Source organism: Salmo salar, chromosome 09 (assembly GCF_965601325.2).
Source record: "Salmo salar chromosome 09, fSalSal1, whole genome shotgun sequence".
In the NCBI taxonomy this organism is placed as follows: Eukaryota; Metazoa; Chordata; class Actinopteri; order Salmoniformes; family Salmonidae; genus Salmo; species Salmo salar.
Window position 1 is genome coordinate 143,704,867 of NC_138299.1, and position 23,581 is coordinate 143,728,447.

Here is a 23,581-nt window from a genome sequence, read left to right on the forward strand (position 1 = left end):
TTAATTTGAACTGTGGATTTCTGTGTTACATTGACCTCTAGAAATTCAACAAAATGTATATGCATGCTGTATCCGCTTGTTATAGATTGTCTATGTAATCTTTCTGTAAAAAAGTCTTGCCATTTTTAAGCAAGGCATTTGGAGCCACGGAGTATAGTGATTCTCAATAGACAAGACAAGTAAAGAATTGTCATGTCCAATGTCGATGACTTCATTGACAAGCGTACCATCTCTTGTTTGGTTGAAGTTATGACTTGTATGAATGACAATGAATGAGTGTCCATTACAGGCACTATGAGCTCATACTTTAGGGTTACCTATGCAGTGAAAAACATGAATAGATCATTACCAAATAACATGAGCAATGATATATGCAGATGGTTGTTTGATGATATACAGTATATTGGTAAGCTTTTAGTGTCTTATGTATATTAATTCATGTATTTAATAGACTAAGAGAACAATTAATTAAAATAATGTACAGTATGCAACTTACATTTTTAAGATGCACAGTGTTGAAAAATGTAATCAGTTACTGATTACAGTTACATGAAAAATAAAGTAATCAGTAATGTAATCCGTAATCAGTAACGTAAAGATGCATTCATTATATGTTATTTGTCTTGGACATTTATGAGACACAAAGACTCATGTAAATATTATATATTTAATTAAATAAATCACTGTGGTTTTATTTATACGTATGCATATGACACTGGGTTACAATCATTTCTATGGCTCTTCCAGACAAAAAGAAAGTGAAAGTATTATCCACGTGGTTGCTCTATTCGCCAGAAGATGGCGGTAAGATCACATCTCTTGATCTTTGTCCATTACTCTCTAAATTGTTTGTTCATGGGATCGTGATGAAAGACTACTTTGTTTCTAACACACCATATTCTACAAAATGTCTGTTTTTATAATTATTTAGGATGGTTGATGAACAGTTTCTGAACCAGTTTCGTGTCTAAGGTCTCAATTGACAATGGAGATGTGTCATAAATTTTACTTCCTTGTTGAGTAGATCTCCCTGTTTCACCATGCTAACCCTGCACTACAACCTCACCCAGCTAGGTTGATTAGCTTCTTAAATGGGGATTTCCTAACTTGATCTCTATATTAAGCTCCGGCAGCAGTACTAACTAATGTGTTAAAAGTGGGTAAGGCCTGTAAGGTTGAGGAATCCTTTGCCATTTGCAGGTTTACAACTTAGCCTATGTAAGGTCCCCGGGGAAAAAATCTCCACATTCCATTCTGGAGACAGAGGAATGTTCGCCCTCAGGCCGACTGGAACGATTGTTATCATTTTCCTCACTGAAACCAGACAGTTAGATACACAATTGCATACCGGTACTCACTGCACAATTTAGTTCATTTCAGAGGCTTGTTTCCTGATTATGGCCCCTTTTATGTTAAATCTAACCCTTTCTTGATCATGATGTATCAGTATGCTTAGATGAAACTGAGCAGATTCTTACACTTATCAACTTTGAATGTTAATCACACACCAAGTTCATTTTGTGTTACTTTTTATTGAAAAATAGTAAAAAAGGACACAACATTGCATTATGGCAACATTACAAGGTTTTGTGGTAAATGCCTACAACATAAAGTCACAGTTTGTTTTAATTTAAATATCTATGCCATTTGCCAAAGAGTACAGAGGAACAGTTTCAATGCAACTGGGAGGCAAAAACAACTGAAAGCATGATAAATGTACTTTGCTGGTTGGAAAATGGAAGATAGTATGTGAAATTTGCTTGTGCAACAATATTTCTCTTTAAACAAAGATAATGCAAGTAACCACACAGATCACAAACTCAAAATAAGAGAGAAGCCAAACCCGTACTGGTGAAAATAATGGTGGAATGTCTGATTTTATGGAAGGCAGAAATCTGAGAGATCATAGCTAATTAATATAAGCATCCTGTCAGGTCATCTGCTATTCAATGTTCAGGTACTCTATAAAGGCACTTATGGTGTTTGACTATTTCCTGAAATGTGTTGAAATGCAGACTTTAACAATGTTATTCATTATGGCACATTGCAAAGGCCAACAGCATTCATTCAAACGTATACACTCCTGTTCCCTGGGAGTGCTTAATGTGTCTGTGATACATTACTAGGCCTAGCTATTCAATCCACAGGTTACCTGTTGGAATGTGTTCTTGAGGTAACAGTGATACCATAATACACATACTGTACACATACCATTTCCTGGCATGATTCAATCAGTAAACCTTAACTCCCATCCATTAACTATTATAACTCATCACGCATCTTGTCTCCTTTGGGTCGCACCATTCTGCCGATGAAGAGGATGGAGTTGGTCTTGTTGTCCTTCACCAGGAAGATGAAGGGATGGTCAGCGTAGAATAACTTGGGGTTCCTCAGCTTCTCGCTTCCGAAGATGCTGGTGTCGAAAGGGTTTCCCTCAATGTCCCACTCCATGGCAGAGGCGTGGAACACATTGGAGAGGTACAGGTCCTTCTTGCCAGAGATGTTGGACAGATCAGCCTTGGTTTTGTCCACAGCTTCAGTCACACCAAGCTCACCAAGAGTTTTCTGGAGAGAAGAGTACAATAGAGAGTGAAACATGGAGAAATGGTTTATATGTAGGTCAAATATGTTCTTTCATAGTCAAGCTTGCGAGCTAACTCGTAGTTATGAGAAGTCATTAACAACTTTCAAATCTATTGAAAACAATATAGTCGCAATGATGTCTTTACCTGGAGGTTGTGGCTAACTTCTACACTGACTTTGGGCAGAGAGATGGCCACGGCCCTCTCCTCCATCTTGCCCATCCAGGTTTCCAGCTGCTTGCGGGTCAGCAGTTTCTCCAGCCTGTCCAGGGGCTCCAGGTGGTAGGGCATGATGAGCACCAGGCTGGACTGCTTCTGGCCCAGGGGCATGTCCAGCACAAACAACATGTTCTCTGTGTCATCATGGAACTTATAGAGACCTGTGGAAAACAGTCATGAGATGAGAATAGATTAGTCAACTGATCTTGATAATGTCTTATATTAAGGCTTATAGTATGGCATGTCTCTATTCAAAAGGTTAATGAAACCTACCAGTGCGATGCATCATGGGAACAGAGACTGTGAATGAACGGGTCACTAGAAAGCCACGGTTGTCTACCATCTCGTCATGGAACTTCTCATCCCAGTGAGCTGTAGACAGAGGATAATGTTTGTTTTCTAAAGATATTCACATCTCACAAGCTCACTGTTTAATACTCCTCAATATCAACAGTAATAGCAGTAGTGAAAGGTACTAATTATTAGGCTACAGAGTGTTTTTGAAGAACTCTACTTACGCTTGAAGAACATAGCGTTGGCGATCATGGCTCCATCAGCATTCTGCACATCCTTGGTGATCTCAGGCAGCTTGCCGTTTGTCGACTTGGCCGCCCATTCATTGATGGAGTTCACTGCGCTCCGCTTGTCCCTGAGGTTGATTTTTGAATGGTCATAGTTGTAGTGCTTCTTGCTGCTCTTCACAAAGTCATCGGCAAAGGTGACCGAGCTGGGGCCGTAGAGGCGGTTGCTGATCTTCCATGTGACGTTACGGGTCTTGGGGTCGCTGACCTCATTCAGGAGCTCTGACAGGCCTGTGTGCAGGTGCTCATCCTTCAGGGCATCAGCGCTGAGGACAGACTTGACCTGGGAGGCGGTGGAAGCCTTGCCCCCGAGGGCCACCATGCCCAGGGAGGAGGCCACCACCACAGGAGATATCAGGATGTTGTCAAGGCCCTTCTCCTTGGCCACCGTGAGGTAGAGTCTGAAGGCCAGGTTGGCGCTCTGGTCAGCCATGGTGGTGGCGTGGCTGCTCAGCTTCTTCTTGTCTTCTCCGGAGGCCGCAATGGCCAGCAGGCACAGAGCTACGACGGTCACCCACATCCTGTCTTTCTTCTGGTTCTTGAGCAGCTATAGAAGCCTGAAAGCAGACAAAAATACAAGAATGTTGGAAATCTTGTGTTGGTATTTGAGGCCACTGTTTTAAAGGGTCTATGTTTGTGTAGCAAATAAGTGTTGGAGTGTAGTTTTAGACGGAGGACACTTATTCAGCAGTTAAATTACAATAGTCACCACAAATTACAATGTTGAACCCAGAAGAGGGCAGGGTTGGCTGCACAAATGAATGGGTTCTAATTTCAGGCAGCCATGTTTCTAGCCACGTCAGCAGCTGAAGAACACTTGAGCTATAGCAGCACCCTAGTGTGCTGGGCTCTGACTGAAGGTGCATTTTGATACCTCTGTGTTCTTATTCATTGTAGAACAGAAAAAGTATCAATTCACAATTTCTAAAAGAAAATGTGATATTCAGAAGTTCCCAGAGGTATCATTAATGCACATTGTTGTGAATTTCCACATAGAACCTATGCAGGTACTTTTTGCCCGTGAACAGAAGCCCACAGGCTTGTTCGAATAAAAGGACCAAATGTTCAGCCTCAGGATAGTCTAACAACAAGGAGTGGTTTCTTATTAATCCTTTGATTTTCGACTACTTGTAAATTGCTTCTCTGCCTTCAAAAACATGGCCGTAGAACTGGTTTTCCCTAATTTAGCATTTTTCACTTTGTATATCTTTGCATCATCTTGGGATACCTTGAAATGTTTTCATACTGATGTCAAGGTTTTCGTTTTTCATTCTGAAAGAAAAGAGGTGCATGGGATGGGGTAATCGCCATACAGCAGGTGATAAAGCATTAGTCAAACCCACATGGAGCTTTTTTTTCCATAAAATGTCTTTGAATACAAAAGGTCATTGTTGAAAAATGTTTGTATTTGATATTTTCTTGAATAATGATTCATAGCTAGGTATATCGTGCATACACACATGTAAAACTTCTCTCATTGGTCAGTGCATGACCCAGCCGTCTGCAGCGCAGGAAAAGCTTTTGTTCCATTAAAAAAAATTATATATATATATATATATATATATATATATAAATAAAATAAATAAATCGCAGCACCCACCCCAAATGACTTCCCACCGCTATGAACGTCCCACCACTCCCAAATTAATCTATGCAATGTAACTAACAGTTCTGCTTGTTTGTATGTGCAATTACTCACAACCAAATAATATCCCCAATTAAGTTAATGCAATGATTTGTAATTTTCTCTCTTCATTTATTGGAGAACTGTAACCCAATAACCAACATGCATCATCAAGCAACGATATTATCTCAAAGTACAGTTATAACTGCCGTATCTAATACCCTTTATAGATAAATTGCATGAACATCAATGCGGCATCCTATCAGCTACTGAAGTTCTCACCAAACAGTTGAGATAATAGCAAATATATGCCGTTTGATTAAACGTAAAGATTGTGCAAGAGTGCCTGAATCAGAATACATACCAAATTCTACAAAGTTATGTTGAAAATAGTTTCAGAACCTAAATGCATGCACTACTTTTACTTTAAACCATTAAAACAAAACAACAGCTTCCCCCTCAAAACATCGTTAAAACAGCATTCTCCCAATCCTTACCTGGCAAAGCTTGGCACGACCTCTTCCAGATATCACTCTTTGGGTTAGCTCCTCTGTCGATTGATGTTCCTATTATTTTTACTCTGGCCTATATATCCCACAGAAAAGAAACTTCTGGAAGTTGGGAATGGGGTATGCAAATGAAAACCTCTGGCTCTCTTTAGGAAGCCTAGACGTCAGACCTCCCCCTGGATCCATTTGCTGGAGTCCTCTGCATGGTCCTAATGCTGCAGGCTGACTCAATCCCACACAAAGCTTTCATCATATAAAACTTTCACACATTTTCTAACTTTCATTCACCAGCACAATATATATATATGGGTAAAGTACAATAGTGTCTATTTTTCAACAGAGGATATGTGTCAGTGATGATGACACCCCTTTGGCTTCCTCTTGTAGTTGTGAATGAGTACATTGGGCACAATGCTCATACTGTATACATTATTTGTATTTTCAATAATCCTGTTCAAAAGCAATGATTATGGAAGGGATTCCACACGACTTTTATAACAGTAGTTGTATCCGTAGTTAGTAGAAGTTTGTCAAAGTAGTTCGTTTCAGCCTCCTCATCACTCCCCCCTCCCCCATACTGCCACGTCTTCCCAGGCTGATTGCAGGCTTGTTCAGGATGGGGGTTGTGAAGCAGGAGCTATAGCAACAGTGCTGTAAACCAGCTAGAAGTCAAGCTCTTACCTAAACACGTCCTCACCAGTCTCAATACAAGCAACTGCAACCACTTTTTACATAATTTCAACTAAAAGTAACCTTTTATTGAATTACAATGTGAAATTCTACTGGTACCATGTGGTACGTCTCTTAAATAGGTATAGTGAAATGTAGTTCTGATGCCATCAGTTCGATGTCCAAATCACATCATTCCACTGTGGATGTAACATATTTCCCCCTCCTCTTTTTGCAGCCCTGTCTTAACTCTTGTGTAGTCTTAACATTCTGTATACTCCCCTTGTGCTAAGGGCAAAGGATTACCCACCTTCACTAAACCCCTAAAATAAAGCAGCTTAATTGAATTTTAAACCCCAAATCTATTTTGCATGAAGAAACAACCTGTCATTCATCACAAACTTTGTGAATATATGGGTTTTCCCTCTTCACAATGCAGAAAGACTGCATTTAATCAGTGGACACCACTCATATTTATTACAACACACCTGTCATAATTGTTTTCTTTACTAAAGTAAAGGTTTATTATTATTATTTATTATTATTACTAAAGGTACTGCATAGGTGTAAACATTAACCTTTTAGCAAGAGATAGCACTTGCATAGCCTAAGGAAGTAGCAGAAATGTGCAGAAAGTAGTTTGGAATTTTATTGAAGGGAAACAATAACAGTCTTGAACATTTTTGGCAACATAGTGATATATTATAATATACCGTACCATGAGGAATTCAACGACAAAATACTAGTCTTCTCCCATTTTTTTAACCATTGCCCCCACCCACAAGGTGTATAAACAACAACAATAAATACGAATAAAATAAGATAAAAGATTCAAAACAAAAACGTGAAGAACAAAAATCAATGAACTCTAATTAGCACATGAGGGACAATATGTGTGTGCATGGACTTTGCAGATGTATTCTCACATGTACAGCATATAGAATTTGTTTTACAGTCCTTCTTTGGGGGGGTAGAATTGGCATCTTCTCCTCTTGCCTGCCCCAGCTGCAGCCTCAGGTGGATCAGGACAAGATTCAGCCCCCTTAACAGCTTTCACAAGCGCTGCAAAGGCTGCTGTGCGGTGGAGGCGCTCCCTTCTTTGAATGTGTGGGGTTACAAGTGCCTTTCCCAGCTGCTCCAGGAACACCCTCCTCGTGTTCCACTTATCAGGCATCCAGGTAGGGTTGATCTTGTTCCATACCACGAAGGCATTGTATGAGGACACATCAATGATGTTATGGAAGATGACCAGGGGCCAGCGGGCAGTCATCCTCCTGCAGCTGTAAATTCCAATCACCTTGTCCAGGTTATCCACGCCTCCTTTGTTGTGGTTGTCGTCCAGTATGATGGCTGGCTTCCTGTCCTCACGATCACTGATCTCAGCTGTTTTGTGCAGTGTGCTCAGGAGGACCACATTCTTGTTCCTCTTTGGGAGGTAAGAAACTAGAGTGGTGGTTCATCTGTCACATCAAGCACAACCCGCATCCCCTGGTTCTCCACTGGTCAGTTTCCCTGTGTAGACTTGCATCTTCAAAGCATAGCTGGAATGTGCGTCACAGACCACCCACATCTTGATGCCATACTTTGCTGGGCATATACTGCCGGAAAGGACAGCGACCTTTTGACAAAAGAGATTACTATCAGTAATTAGTATTAGTGTCATAGAAAAAAAATTACACAAATCAATGATATTACAGCAACACATAATAATATTAACAGGGAAAATCACTTACATTACAGATATGAAAATAAAAATATACCTCTGAATGGAACCAGTTCCTCATCCACTGTTACTTCAAGCCCAGGGTTGTAGAGGTATGGCAGATGCTCCACCCACTTCTCCCAGACCTCTCTTATGGCTGCCAGTTTGTCTCTCACAAGTCTTGCAGGTCTTGACTCACGGTTATCAAATCGTAGCATTCTTGAGAAAGTGTGAAAGACTTTCAGCGACATTGTGGCACGGCAAAAAAAACAAATATATATATAAAAAACATAAACATAAAAAAAAAAATACATACAAAATAAAATCGCCCTTCCACTCTCTGCATCCCAGAGATTACATGTAGCCTTGCCTCGGGACCTACAGTGAGGGAAAAAAGTATTTGATCCCCTGCTGATTTTGTACGTTTGCCCACTGACAAAGAAACAATCAGTCTATACTTTTAATGGTAGGTTTATTCGAACAGTGAGAGACAGAATAACAACAAAATAATCCAGAAAAACGCATGTCAAAAATGTTATAAATTGATGTGCATTTTAATGAGGGAAATAAGTATTTGACCCCCTCTCAATCAGAAAGATTTCTCGCTCCCAGGTGTATTTTATACAGGTAACGAGCTTAGATTAGTAGCACACTCTTAAAGGGAGTGCTCCTAATCTCAGTTTGTTACGTGTATAAAAAACACCTGTCCACAGAAGCAATCAATCAATCAGATTCCAAACTCTCCACCATGGCCAAGACCAAAGAGCTCTCCAAGGATGTCAGGGACAAGATTGTAGACCTACACAAGGCTGGAATGGGCTACAAGACCATCGCCAAGCAGCTTGGTGAGAAGGTGACAACAGTTGGTGCGATTATTTGCAAATGGAAGAAACACAAAAGAACTGTCAATCTCCCTTGGCCTGGGGCTCCATGCAAGATCTCACCTCGTGGAGTTGCAATGATCATGAGAACGGTGAGGAATCAGCCCAGAACTACACGGGAGGATCTTGTCAATGATCTCAAGGCAGCTGGGACCATAGACACCAAGAAAACAATTGGTAACACACTACACCGTGAAGGACTGAAATCCTGCAGCACCCGCAAGGCCCCCCTGCTCAAGAAAGCACATATACATGCCCGTCTGAAGTTTGCCAATGAACATCTGAATGATTCAGAGGACAACTGGGTGAAAATGTTGTGGTCAGATGAGACCAAAATGGAGCTCTTTGACATCAACTCAACTCGCCGTGTTTGGAGGAGGAGGAATGCTGCCTATGACCCCAAGAACACCATCCCCACCATCAAACATGGAGGTGGAAACATTATGCTTTGGGAGTGTTTTTTTGCTAAGGGGACAGGACAACTTCACCGCATCAAAGGGACAATGGACGGGGCCATGTACCATCAAATCTTGGGTGAGAACCTCCTTCCCTTAGCCAGGGCATTGAAAATGGGTCGTGGATGGATATTCCAGCATGACAATGACCCAAAACACACGGCCAAGGCAACAAAGGAGTGGCTCAAGTAGAAGCACATTAAGGTCCTGGAGTGGCCTAGCCAGTCTTCTGACCTTAATCCCATAGAAAATCTGTGGAGGGAGCTGAAGGTTCGAGTTGCCAAATGTCAGCCTCGAAACCTTAATGACTTGGAGAAGATCTGCAAAGAGGAGTGGGACAAAATCCCTCCTAAGATGTGTGCAAACCTGGTGGCCAACTACAAGAAACATCTGACCTCTGTGATTGTCAACAAGGGTTTTGCCACCAAGTACTAAGTCATGTTTTGCAGAGGGGTCAAATACTTATTTCCCTCATTAAAATGCAAATCAATTTATAACATTTTTGACATGCGTTTTTCTGGATTTTGTGTTGTTATTCTTTCTCTCACTGTTCAAATAAACCTACCATTGATCATTTCTTTGTCAGTGGGCAAACGTACAAAATCAGCAGTGGATCAAATACTTTTTTCCCTCACTGTATACACACCTGCTAAGATTAGCAGCCCTATGTAGGCACGCAGGTCAATCTCATCCATCCTTTTCCAGTTGTCTCCATATTTACAGAACCCTCCAAATTTGTAATATCCAGGATGATTTTTTTAGATGGCTGGTGTGATGAACATGTAGAATGTTGAGGCGATGTCCTGGGCATGGGAAACTGCATGTCTTGTGGGCCCTGGGGTCATCCTTTTGACATTTTGTGCTGCCATCCTGCTCTGGTTGTCATATGGTGACAAGGACCATGTGGGGATTTCTGGGGATTTGTTCTTCATCTGAAGATGATGCATCCTGCTCTGGGTTGTATTCTTCCCCATCTTCTTCTTCAGATACCCCTCCTCCTCTTCTAAATCATTGCTCTCTTGTTCCTCCTGGACATCGGGAAAAAAATCAGATCTACGACCTGTTGGGCACTGAAACGTGCACTCATGGCTTCAGCAAAGAGAGAACTGGGGGGACTGTCATCTGCAGCACCTTTATAGCCTCTGACTCAGGGGCGAAAATCTGATATCAACTTTGGAGGGGACAATTACATTACATTTTCTCAAGAGCAATTCCTGAGGGGGACACCAAAAGTAGTGCTGTAACACATAGCCTACGTTTAATATGGTAAATGTATATTGAGGAACCAAAGAAATAAGGTGTTTGCCGTACTCCTAACTACCGGTACCCAAAACTACACAACTAATCACAACAGCAATACCATTGCCTTTAACAAATCTTAGTTCAGTCACCAGTTTAAGTTGAGAGTGGGGGTATCCATGGCATTTTCCAATTATGTTCCTATTTTACAAGTAAAAAAAATTGAGAACCTTTCATAATGTTGCCAAACAAAGACTCAACAAACTTACCTGAGACTCCCTGTCTCTGCCAGTCTGTCCCTGCATATCTGTCCCCAACTCTGCTGTCTGTGTGCCATCTGTTGCCTGCTCTGCCTAATGACATCATTGTGAAACATTTCCATTAGAATTTCATTTCTTTCTTATGAACATTTTATCAACTAGTCTTTGAGATATTAGGCTACGAGGGTTCTTACTTTGCATTTTGGTGTACTGAAAAATACTCTGATGTCCGTCTTTTTTCTGCCATTTTTCTACCTGGTTGGCTACACACACACAGTATGTAGGTTATTTACAGTAGGAGATGGGCTTCTATCATCTTATCTTCTATCATTTTATATGGGCTTTGATCTAAAAGGTCGCTAGCAAATGTGAAACGGATTGCAGTGTCAAGAGTTGACAGCTGTATGAGTTCACCATTTACACAACATATGCTGCAACCTTTTGTAATTTTAATCGTTTGTTTCATATTGGCTGGCTTCTAACAATAGCTGAATTTGCAAAGCTAGCGAGCACCAATTCAGTGGTGTTTGCTATAATCTTTGCTACCTGGGTTAAATAAAGGTGAAATAAAATATATAAATAAAAGTTCCCTTGCGACAATTTAGCTTTTGCAACGAGACCATTAAATATATTTAAAACAATGGTAGAAGAGAGTGTAGTTCTGTTCAGTTTATCGCTAACCTTATCACAGGGACTTTGAAGTACTAACTTACATGCATGCTGATCTTAGAATAAATTGACGATAGCAAAGATTCCATCTTTGACGACGCCACATAAATGGAATAGGTACTAGCTAGCTTAATAGTTAATATTTGCGCGCTAGCTCTGCATATTCAGCTAGTGTGTGTGCGCGATTGACTGGATTAACCTCACGTCAGTTACGTGCATTGAGTGCCTTTCAGACAGTAGATACGACCTCTACGTTACCTCGCAAGCTAAGGAACTGGCAGTGGATCAAACCATTGTGAGGCAAAGGGTGGGGGGGGGTCGCAATCTTTTGAAACTTAAAAACGAGCTATTAAGTGTCTATAATCAGCACAATTGCTTTCATTGCGTATTATTAATATTATTTAAATTACATAGTTATGTTTCAGTGATATATTGGGGGGGACAAATCATATTTTTCCCAGGATGGGGGGGGGGGGGGGTCGTGTCCCCCCCGTCCCCCCCGGGATTTCCGCCCCTGCTCTGACTGCATTACTCATTAGTAAGCAATGCTTTCAATACATTTTTATTTTTTCTGAAATGTTGTTTATTTTGTCTGTAATTGTTTTTATTTTGACTGTGAACTTGAGTCATGTGTGGGGTCATGGAGGGGAGATGCTGCACATGCACAATAAAGTTTTAGTTTTGTCTGAGTTCACTCAGTAGCACACATAATCTCCATTTCTTATTGTGTGTGTGTGTGTGTGTGTGTGTGTGTGTGTGTGTGTGTGTGTGTGTGTGTAAATTATTTTATAACTGCCGGGTCAAAAACTACCCTAAGACAATCTTTGTACACTGGTGGTGTACAGCTTTCATGGAATGTCACATCCTGTCCCTAGTAAGATGTCATTTTCTATAGTAGAGTAGGGCAGGGTGTGACAGGGGGTGTTTTTGGTTAATCTATGTTTTCTATTTCTATGTTTAGGTTCTAGTTTGTCTATTTCTATGTTGGGATTGTTTGGGGTTGATCTCTAATTGGAGGCAGCTGATCCTCATTGCCTCTGATTACAGATCATATTTAAGTAGGGGTTTTTCTCATTGTGGTTTGTGGGTTATTATCTTTTGTGAGTGTGTTTGTTCCTCCTGCGTCACGGTTTGTTGTGTTCCTATTTTTAAGTTATTTATGTTTTGCATTAAGTTTCACGTTTAAATAAATATGTGCAACTACGTAAACGCTGCATTTTGGTCCGCTCCTTCGAACAGCCGTGACAGAATAACCCACCAACAAAGGACCAAGCAGCGTGGAAGGGAGCAACAGGAGAAGTACTTGGAGTCGTGGACTTGGGAGGAGATATTAGACGGGAAAAGACCCTGGAGGCAGGCTGGGGAGTATCGCCGACCGAAGGAGGAGATCGAGGCAGCAAGAGCGGAGCGGCGATATTACGAGGTGTCATATCCACCAATAGGCAAGTGCGAGAGACAGTCCCCCCCCCAAAAAAAATGTTTTGGGGGGGGCACACGGGGAGTTTTTTTAAGTCAGGATGGAGACCTGAGCCAACTCCCCGTGCTTAGCGGGTGAAGAGGAAAGCACCGAGCTATGCGGGAAATGCGCACAGTATCGCCCATACGCATTCAAAGCCCGGTGCGCTCGGTGTAAGCTCCTCATTGTTGTTGGGCTAAGACTGGCATTCAGCCAGGAAGGAGTGTGCCTGCTCAGCGCATCTGGCCGCCAGTGCGTCTCCTCGGCCCAGTTTATCCTGTGCCTGCTCTATGCACGGCAGCCCTCATTTCCCAGCCCAGTTTGCCCTGTGCCAGCACTCCGCCCGTGCCGGGCTACAGTGACCATCCAGCCTGGACGGGTTGTGCAGGCCGTGCGCTCCAGACCTCCAGTGCATCTCCAGAACCCAGTGTACCCTGTGCCTGCTCCGCGTACTCTACCTCCAGTGCGCCACCATAGCCCAGTACGCCCTGTTCCTGCTCCCCGCACTAGCCCGAAGGTATGTGGTACTAGCCTGGCGCCTCCTATGCCAGCCCCACGTAGCAGACCTCCAGTGCGCATCCATAACCCGGTACAGCCAGTGCCTGCTGTGAGCACTCGGCCCTTAGTACGCCTCCCCAGTTCAGTGAGACCAGTTCCAGCGCCCCGAAGGAAGCCTCTAATGATGGTCAATGGTCTGACCGTCTACAGAAATAATCCATGGCACGAAGCCTCCAGTGATTATCCATGATGCGGAACCAGTAGTGATGACACATGGCCCGGAGCCTCCAGCGACGCTCCTCAGCAACCCGGAGCTTCCAGCGACGCTCCTCAGCAACCCGGAGCTTCCAGCGACGCTCCTCAGCAACCCGGAGCTTCCAGCGACGCTCCTCAGCAACCCGGAGCCTCCAGCGACGCTCCTCAGCAACCCGGAGCCTCCAGCGACGCTCCTCAGCAACCCGGAGCCTCCAGCGACGCTCCTCAGCAACCCGGAGCCTCCAGCGACGCTCCTCAGCAACCCGGAGCCTCCAGCGACGCTCCTCAGCAACCCGGAGCCTCCAGCGACGCTCCTCAGCAACCCGGAGCCTCCAGCGACGCTCCTCAGCAACCCGGAGCCTCCAGCGACGCTCCTCAGCAACCGGAGCCTCCAGCAACGCTCCTCAGCAACCCGGAGTATCCAGCGGCGGTCTGCAGCCCAGTGTCTTCAGCGGCGGCCTTTAGCCCAGAGTCTTCAGCGGCGGTTGGCGGTCCGACGCCTCCGGTGATGATCAATGGTCTGGTTCCTCCGGACATACAGAAGCGGGGGGAATCAGCGGGTGGTGGTAGTATTACGCCCGGAACCAGAGCCGCCGCCATAGACACTAGTCACCCACCCTACCCTCCCTTTGTGTTTTGTGGTTGTTTTGTTGGGGGTTTTGTTTTGTTTGCATTCGGAGTCTGCACCTTTGGGAGGGGAGGTACTGTCACGTCCTGTCCCTAGTAAGATGTAATTTTCTATAGTAGGGCAGGGCGTGACAGGGGGTGTTTTTGGTTAATCTATGTTTACTAATTCTATGTTTAGGTTCTAGTTTGTCTATTTCTATGTTGGGATTGTTTGGGGTTGATCTCTAATTGAGGCAGCTGATCCTCATTGCCTCTGATTAGAGATCATATTTAAGTAGGGTTTTTTCTCATTGTGGTTTGTGGGTTATTATCTTTTGTGAGTGTTTGTTCCTCCTGAGTCACGGTTTGTTGTTTTCCTATTTTCAAGTTATTTATGTATTCCATTAAGTTTCACGTTTAAATATGTGGAACTACGAAAACGCTGCATTTTGGTCCCCTCCTTCGAACAGCCGTAACATGGAAATATGAACAAAGTGCGATGTTTCACTTTTGTAATGTTGGGGTCACTCTAGGAAAAGTCATAGAATTTCAAGTTGAAAAAATATCATTTAGGGGGTTTTCTCTGCTGTTAAACATGGTGGCGGGTCATTTTTGACCCTTAAGACAACACAAGGTTTAAATTGCCCTCACATGCCAGCTGATGAGAGACTTGCCTTTTGGTGATTGGGGGAGAATGTTCCTGAGGCTTCTACAAACACAATTCCGCTACCATATGTGGCAAACCTCTTCAAAGTTAGGAGCGTTTGTCACAAATTAAGTGGGAAACTGTCACCAAAGTCAGCCCAGAATGAAAGTTCTTTCAAACATGACAGTACCTGTGTGTTTGTTTCGCTGTCCTGGTCCACCCAGGCCGCAGGTAAGGTCAAGGATAGCAGGGTTCGGTACACAAATCTGGTTCTCGGTAGGTCCAGGTCTAAACGCCAACAGGTAAGTCCAAAACAGTCCAGCTCGTACACGGTAAATCCAGCCAATGTAGATTGTCTCTTTCTCTATGGTTCATAGATCCTTCCCGCCCTCTCTCTCTTCCTGGTTTTTCTTGACCTTTTATCTGTGGGTCGGCTCCACCTTCTGAGGGTTCCCCTTGCTTCTGGGAATTGTAGTTTTGGCAGTCGGCCATTTTGTGATCTGTAGTTCTGATCGGGGTTGCCATTTTAGTGATCGGGCAGAGCCCGTTTATTAGTTCTGCCCTCACATATCTGCCATTTATCACTCGACCCCCTTCTTTGCCACACATACCCATGCCGCAGTCCCATGTCCCCACCCCCTCCCTCAGGCTCCGTTTTTTTATTCTATAAGAGTCAAATACTCTGAAATTCCTCATCCCTTGCATGAGGCAGGGTAGAACTAGTTCAAACAAGTGTGGTCCAATTCCCAATGGAACTAATCTACATGCAAAGATGGCCCTATCCAGAGTAACAATACATTCGTTTTTGAGTGAGGACTCTATAAAACTCACCAGGGCCTCATTGCGTCTCTTGACGCAATGATGAAAATAATCATGGCCTCCAAACCCTCAAGCTGCATACTGGACACTATTCCAACTAAACTACTGAAAGAGCTGCTTCCTGTGCTTGGCCCTCCTATGTTGAACATAATAAACGGCTCTCTATCCACCGGATGTGTACCAAGCTCACTAAAAGTGGCAGTAATAAAGCCTCTCTTGAAAAAGCCGAATCTTGATCCAGAAATTATAAAAAACTATCGGCCTATATCGAATCTTCCATTCCTCTCAAAATTTTTTGAAAAAGCTGTTGCACAGCAACTCACTGCCTTCCTGAAGACAAACAATGTATACGAAACGCTTCAGTCTGGTTTTAGACCCCATCATAGCACTGAGACTGCACTTGTGAAGGTGGTAAATTACCTTTTAATGACGTCAGACCGAGGCTCTGCATCTGTCCTCGTGCTCCTAGATCTTAGTGCCGCTTTTGATACCATCGATCACCACATTCTTTTGGAGAGATTGGAAACCCAAATTGGTCTACATGGACAAGTTCTGGCCTGGTTTAGATCTTATCTGTCGGAAAGATATCAGTTTGTCTCTGTGAATGGTTTGTCCTCTGACAAATCAATTGTAAATTTCGGTGTTCCTCAAGGTTCCGTTTTAGGACCACTATTGTTTTCACTATATATTTTACCTCTTGGGGATGTCATTCGAAAACATAATGTTAAATTTCACTGCTATGCGGACGACACACAGCTGTACATTTCAATGAAACATGGTGAAGCCCCAAAATTGCCCTCGCTAGAAGCCTGTGTTTCAGACATAAAGAAGTGGATGGCTGCAAACTTTCTACTTTTAAACTCGGACAAAACAGAGATGCTTGTTCTAGGTCCCAAGAAACAAAGAGATCTTCTGTTGAATCTGACAATTCATCTGGATGGTTGTACAGTCGTCTCAAATAAAACTGTGAAGGACCTCGGCGTTACTCTGGACCCTGATCTCTCTTTTGAAGAACATATCAAGACTGTTTCAAGGACAGCTTTTTTTCCATCTACGTAACATTGCAAAAATCAGAAATTTTCTGTCCAAAAATGACGCAGAAAAATTAATCCATGCTTTTGTTACTTCTAGGCTGGACTACTGCAATGCTCTACTTTCCGGCTACCCGGATAAAGCACTAAATAAACTTCAGTTAGTGCTAAATACGGCTGCTAGAATCCTGACTAGAACCAAAAAATGTGATCATATTACTCCAGTGCTAGCCTCCCTACACTGGCTTCCTGTTAAGGCAAGGGCTGATTTCAAGGTTTTACTGCTAACCTACAAAGCATTACATGGGCTTGCTCCTACCTATCTTTCCGATTTGGTCCTGCCGTACATACCTACACGTACGCTACGGTCACAAGACGCAGGCCTCCTAATTGTCCCTAGAATTTCTAAGCAAACGGCTGGAGGTAGGGCTTTCTCCTATAGAGCTCCATTTTTATGGAATGGTCTGCCTACCAATGTGAGAGACGCAGACTCAATCTCAACCTTTAAGTCTTTACTGAAGACTTATCTCTTCAGTAGGTCCTATGATTAAGTATAGCCTGGCCCAGGAGTGTGAAGGTGAACGGAAAGGCTGGAGCAACGAACCGCCCTTGCTGTCTCTGCCTTGCCGGTTCCCCTCTTTCCACTGGGATTCTCTGCCTCTAACCCTTTTACAGGGGCTGAGTCACTGGCCTACTGGTGTTCTTCCATGCCGTCCATGGGAGGGGTGCGTCACTTGAGTGGGTTGAGTCACTGACGTGGTCTTCCTGTCTGGGTTGGCGCCCCCCCCTTGGGTTGTGCCATGGCGGAGATCGTTGTGGGCTATACTCGGCCTTGTCTTAGGACGGTAAGTTGGTGGTTGGAGACATCCCTCTAGTGGTGTGGGGGCTGTGCTTTGGCAAAGTGGGTGGGGTTATATCCTGCCTGTTTGGCCCTGTCCGGGGGTATCATCGGATGGGGCCACAGTGTCTTCTGATCCCTCCTGTCTCAGCCTCCAGTATTTATGCTGCAGTAGTTTATGTGTCGGGGGGCTAGGGTCAGTCTGTTACATCTGGAGTATTTCTCTTGTCTTATCCGGTGTCCTGTGTGTATTTAAATATGCTCTCTCTAATTCTCTCTTTCTCTCTTTCTGTCTTTCTCTCGGAGGACCTGAGCCCTAGGACCATGCCTCAGGACTACCTGGTATGATGACTCCTTGCTGTCCCCAGTCCACCTGGCCGTGCTGCTGCTCCAGTTTCAACTGTTCTGCCTGCGGCTATGGAACCCTGACCTGTTCACCGGACGTGCTTGTTGCACCCTCGACAACTACTATGATTATTATTATTTGACCATGCTGGTCATTTATGATCATTTTAACATCTTGACCATGTTCTGTTATAATATCCACCCTGCACAGCCAGAAGAGGACTGGCCACCCCTCATAGCCTGGTTCCTCTCTAGGTTTCTTCCTAGGTTTTTGGCCTTTCTAGGGAGTTTTTCCTAGGGAGTTTTTCCTAGCCACCGTGCTTCTTTCACATGCTTTGCTTGCTGTTTGGGGTTTTAGGCTGGGTTTCTGTACAGCACTTTGAGAATATCAGCTGATGTACGAAGGGCTATATAAAAATAAATTTGATTTGATTGATTGATTTGATTGATTTGATACGTGCATATTCCATTTTAGTTCAGCAGACCAACATGGACTTAAAGGTGCTCCTGTGAAAGAATGTATATTCTATACTACTGAGCCATTTTCTTTATGTTAGTATTCTTATCTTTTATTTATTGTTCCATTGTCGAGAAGAACTTTCAAGTAAGCATTTTGTTGGCCAGTGTATACCATGTGTATCCTGTACATACGACTAATACAACTTGAAACTCCAGTGAAACACTGGAGGGACTAGTAGGCCTACGCCTGGTGGAGATAGGGGCATATGTTACACATTTCTGTCCCTCTTCTGTACCACTGTACACAGCACTTATATATGAAATAAAAAGCCTTAGGGGGTGCTACTACTTCTTACTTAACCCACAGGGTTGAAAGGCTAGGGTTGTGTTTCGGAGGACACACGGCTCTCGATCTTCGCCTCTCCTGAGTCCGTACGGGAGTTGCAGCGATGGCACAAGACTGTAACTACCAATTGGATATCACGAAATTGGGGAGAAAAAGGGTAAAAAAACAAAACTGTCATTTTGCTCTCATGCTGAACGTTAGATACACTATCAGCATTTTCTGTGTTTGAGTTTTTGTGTTTCTACATGATTGGACTTGTAAAACACTACCGCTATGCAGGATTCTGTACCTTCACTGAGCGAATATGACAGACACAAGGGATCTATTGAGTTAAAGGAAGCTTGGGTGGTGCTGCCAAGACTAACATATGATGTAAGACCTCAATGATGTTTCCACGATGCTGAAGGATGTACGTTTCTGAAGCATTACCTTTAGGCCTACGTCTTGTAGATATGTAAAGAGCAGCGTAATTAAAGAATCAGCAAATGTATCACGATTATGCAATTCACAAATCGTGAATAGGCTACCATGAATAATACATCTATAAACTCGTTATTTTAAAGGAGGTATTTTGATGCCATGTCAATATATTTTTATACTGTGGTTGATAGTATGTGTAACCATTGACCAACAACAATACATTGGAAAAACAACTATTGCATATTTCTGTCAAATTGAAGTAACTAAACTTCCATCGCTTAGAATCATTCATTTTTATTTTGTTACAACATCCAGCTCTTGTTTCAAACTCTTGAACTTTAATATTAAACTTGATTTGTCTTAATTATGGTTTGATTAACTTTTGCTCCTCTTCAGGTCTGTGACTGTGCTGGGCTGACAGAATAGGCTAATGACTGCCTTGGGGTGGGACAAAGACCTTATAAAAGGGTAATCTAGGGAAGGGCTCGTAATACTTGGCTATTGGATTAGCATGCCCTCTGGTGGTCTAAAGAGGTTCACATTTTCCCAAACGGCAACTAAGTTTCCTTTTCACTGTGCAAGTGCTGTACTTGAGGGAGACTTAAGTTTATCTAATTTTTAATTGAGTTCACATTTTGGCACTTTAAAATAATTGTAATAATCTTGTTGCAGCTTTAATATAACCCTGAGGTTAGCTCTGATTGGACTCCTATTCTCATTATCTGTCTTCTAAATATAGACTTCATATTTTATTATTATTTATTCATACTAATTCATCTGTTTATTTTCCTATTTAGTTAAGCATACGGATTAAAGACGTGTCAAAATGAACCTGTAAATATTCACAATGGGACTAATCCCATGCCATTCTACACATAGCCACTGGATGGTGGTCAAAACAAATAAATGCCTTGTCTGATCTGAAGTTGAAAGTTTTGAACTGAGATTGAGACAACACTTTGTAATAAGTCTGCAATTTTGATACAATTGGAGAAGGTCAGTCAAGGAACCTTGGATTTTCTCCTCTAATGCATTTTGAGAAAGAGGGCAGGAGAGAGTATGCAAGGAATCAAGGAAAGACGATTGAAAAAGAGCCCAGTTCTCCATCACCTGAGCGGTCGCAAGCTGTTAGATCCTAATTTGACCCTTGCTTCACACACCTTCACCTGTACAAAGACCCCAGTCTGTGATGGCCCCAGTACCTCTATCATCCAGCCACTCTTCCTGCTGCTTGGCCTTTTGGAGGAGGGATGTACAGAATCATCAAACCAGCTGGAGCCTCTGACTAATGCCTGCCTAGGGAGAGCAGGGGGTCTGCTACTCTGCTGCTGCTCCCTCACACATCAAATGTCACAGGAAGTAGTCCAAACACCATGCTGCCTCCCCTCCTCTGTGACGCCGCACGCTCCCAGCGTGGAAGTGGAGCCCTGTGTGAGTGTGTGTGTGTGCGCATGTGTGTGTGTTTGAAATGTGGATGGATGATCCGCTGGCTGTCATGCATCATTTCATGTGAAGAGATTAATTGGACTTAAATCATTAATTTTCCATTACTTCCATTCGTGGGTTGTTCACTCTCTTGCTAATTGAGAATTACAAAGTATAAATGAACCAGATGGATGCATAAAGGATCTACACTACTACAGTACTAAAATTATGTTCAATCATTTTGGGTGCCATCCATAAAATCACACTTGTACATGTCTTGACAACAATCACTGTGCAGTTCTCATTCAAGGTTCTCCCACTATCAAATTGAATTGACGTCAGAATGATAGCAATGAAAGCATTTTCTGTTTCCTTAGTGATACATATAAATATATATTTATTTTCTGGTCACAATTCCCCTTCCGCTTGAGATAGGGGAATCATCTCTTAAATAATTATGAATAGATCCACCATTGAGCACAAAAACAACACTTGTTACAGAATATTTTACATAGGAATAACATCTGTCAGACAAACCATGCCTGACAACATGATCCAATAAGACAGAAAAATAGAAGAACATTTAAAGACTGTCATGCCAACCACAGATTCAACTACTTGATAGAAAGAAAGTTACACCTATAACTAGTGCCTAGAGTTTTTCCTGATCAGGTAACATGGTCAGGAAAAAACATCAGGCCTTAATTATGATGAAAACTATAACACTATGAACATATACAAAACATATACTATGAAATGTAGAGTTCATTTTATTGTGCACTTTTCAGGGCATTCTAATGTTGCTATTCTTTGTGTGGGAAATCTGGACGTGTGCAATTGCATGAATCAACTTGGGCAGAGATGAAATGGTATGAAATGAACAGCCGAACCCCAACCAGAACAGAAGCTGCTGTATATCGAAGCCCAGTTCTGTTAACGACAGTAAGTTCCGTTTGGGTGAGTGAGAATCAATGACACAAGCCTTTTTTATCCTCAATTATGCAAACAAAACAACATAATATTCTCCTGAGAGTTGCATAATCTACATTAAAAAAAATCCTTACATTAAAGTTTTACATAATGAATGAAGAGAGCTGACAGCTTATTAGCACCTGATATTACACTAACAAAATGTGGGGTCCAACAAGTGTTCTTCTAAGATCCTAAAAGTTCCTCGAAGAACCTTAGGGTTCTTGGCTCTGAAAAATGCACCCGAAAGGTTCTTCCAAGAACCCCAAAGGGGGTGGGGTTCATCGAGGAACCTCCTTAGTTGGTGGGGGTTCTTGCAGGAACCTAACTGCCCAACTGAAACATTTGGATTTGAGATGACAGCAGGTGCAAGCAGAGAAACATATAAAGATCTCAATGTAAGGTAAGGTTTCTCCCTTGTTTGATCTACATTTATATTGTTTTATGATCATACCATATTTTTATATATATATATATATATATATTTGTAGAAATGGTAGTGTTGTTTGACATTTTGTCCATTTTCTAAAACAGAAAATGGACACAATTCAATGGATATCAATCAACAAAGTAGTAATAATATGTTAAAGTCTATAGCTGCATTGGGTGCAGATGACTGAACTTTTGTGTGTGTCTGAGTCTGCAGGTATACTGGCCAGTAGGCAGACAAAGGTATGTACAATTGGTATTGGTATGTTGTGCACATCACATGTATCATCTACAGTTCATTTTGGTTTCTCTAAACCCTTACAAGACTCAGTCACAGCAGCATCCCTTACCTCTTCAATGAAAATCCCAGAGGCGTCTACATTATGGACAAGGGATTTGTATAAAAAACATTATCAAAAGTGAAAAATTGCTTTTCATTCACATTTACCAAAGAAACCAAGTTATGAATACTGCCATGTGCACATATTTTTTTTTTAATAATCTGTATAATTGCTTTTTTTATGGATTCACACACTTCACCCTCCCACAATCTGAATAAATGCTCATGGATGTAATGACAGATTCAGATTTGTGACAGCAGTGGGGTTCCTGTTCCTCTAGTCTACTGGGTGGTGTTGACTGTCCACCAACAGTCTCAACGTGTTTTAACACTTTTTCTTTAATCGATTGCTATTGAGTCAGTGATGCTTTTGGCCGTGCCCCATCAGAGCCACTATATATAGCATTTTACTGTGTGTATGTTGTGGGTTATGGAGCTATATTTGATTACTTTTACATGATCATAACCTCATCCTTTGTTTTTCAGCCTTTTGAGGCTTCTTACAATGGGAGACGTCGCGTGCCGGAAGATGGGTGACGCTCTTTCGCTTTAAAATAAAACCTACAACTCCGCCTACTGGTAGTCATTCGATTGATTTACTCTCCCGGTGTTCATAGGCAAGGCTTGCATTAACCTCAGAAGACTCCAACCTTGGAATATTTACTGAGAAAACGAAGTTAAACTGATACACACTTCAATGTAGCATAAACCCACGAGGTTGAATTTAGTGGAATAACTCTGGGTCGAATGGTTTTCCTTTGTTGTGACAGGACACATTTCGTTTTGACAATATTTGGTGGCCACCCACCTCAACACGTTTGACACAGACAGCAGCCCATTTGTCGCGTGGTGTGAGGACAGTTGGTCTCAGGACTTCGTAAAATATTCCTACAACTTCACTTGGGAGAAAAAGCCTGAAATAATTGATAAAGGTAAGTGTTGTCATATCCAAGCGATTATCTGAGCAGTTGAAGTAAGTGGGTGCCATGTCATGGTATCAAAGTAGTTTTTTGTTGAAAAGGAACAAGAAACGGTGGTTATTTACCTTTTATGACAAAGTAACCTACCTATTTGTTCATTCACTCAGGAGAAGTTGTTGCCTTTTTATTTCTGTACATTTAGTAACTTCAGAAGCTCACATGCATGGCACGCTTATCATGAAATATTAATTCATTCACACCATGAATTAACCTAATAGGCTACAAAGGACACGCCCGTGTATGCGAGACATAGCCTATGGTTGGAAAACCCTAACTGTATTGGGAGAAAATCTGACTATATTTAGCTACGGATGTATTATTATCTATTT

The 23,581-nt window shown here is 42.4% G+C and overlaps 2 protein-coding genes across 6 annotated transcripts in view; one reads left to right on the forward strand and one right to left on the reverse strand.

The window, feature by feature from the left end:
* Positions 1-1,512: 1,512 nt before the first annotated feature.
* Positions 1,513-5,653, reverse strand: LOC106613072 (serpin H1). Of its 2 annotated transcripts, XM_014214962.3 has the most exons (6): positions 5,504-5,653; positions 4,611-4,654; positions 3,320-3,939; positions 3,075-3,173; positions 2,730-2,962; positions 1,513-2,565 (listed from the first exon to the last, which is right to left on the reverse strand). In XM_014214962.3, exons 3-6 carry the CDS (start codon positions 3,900-3,902, stop codon positions 2,263-2,265), a joined length of 1,218 nt encoding a protein of 405 aa, XP_014070437.1. In that variant the 5' UTR covers positions 3,903-3,939; positions 4,611-4,654; positions 5,504-5,653; the 3' UTR covers positions 1,513-2,262. The 2 variants fall into 2 exon arrangements, with proteins under 2 accessions (XP_014070437.1, XP_014070438.1); XM_014214963.3 differs by lacking the exon at positions 4,611-4,654 and having other exon boundaries at positions 5,504-5,648.
* Positions 5,654-22,840: 17,187 nt separating this feature from the next.
* LOC106613071 (glycerophosphodiester phosphodiesterase domain-containing protein 5) overlaps positions 22,841-23,581 on the forward strand; it is a 109,367-nt gene continuing 108,626 nt past the window's right edge. For all 4 annotated transcript variants that reach the window (XR_001330425.3, XR_001330426.3, XM_014214959.3 and 1 more), the window contains exon 1: positions 22,841-23,204. The gene's annotated coding sequence lies outside the window, so the exon portion shown is untranslated. The remainder of the gene's footprint in view (positions 23,205-23,581) is intronic.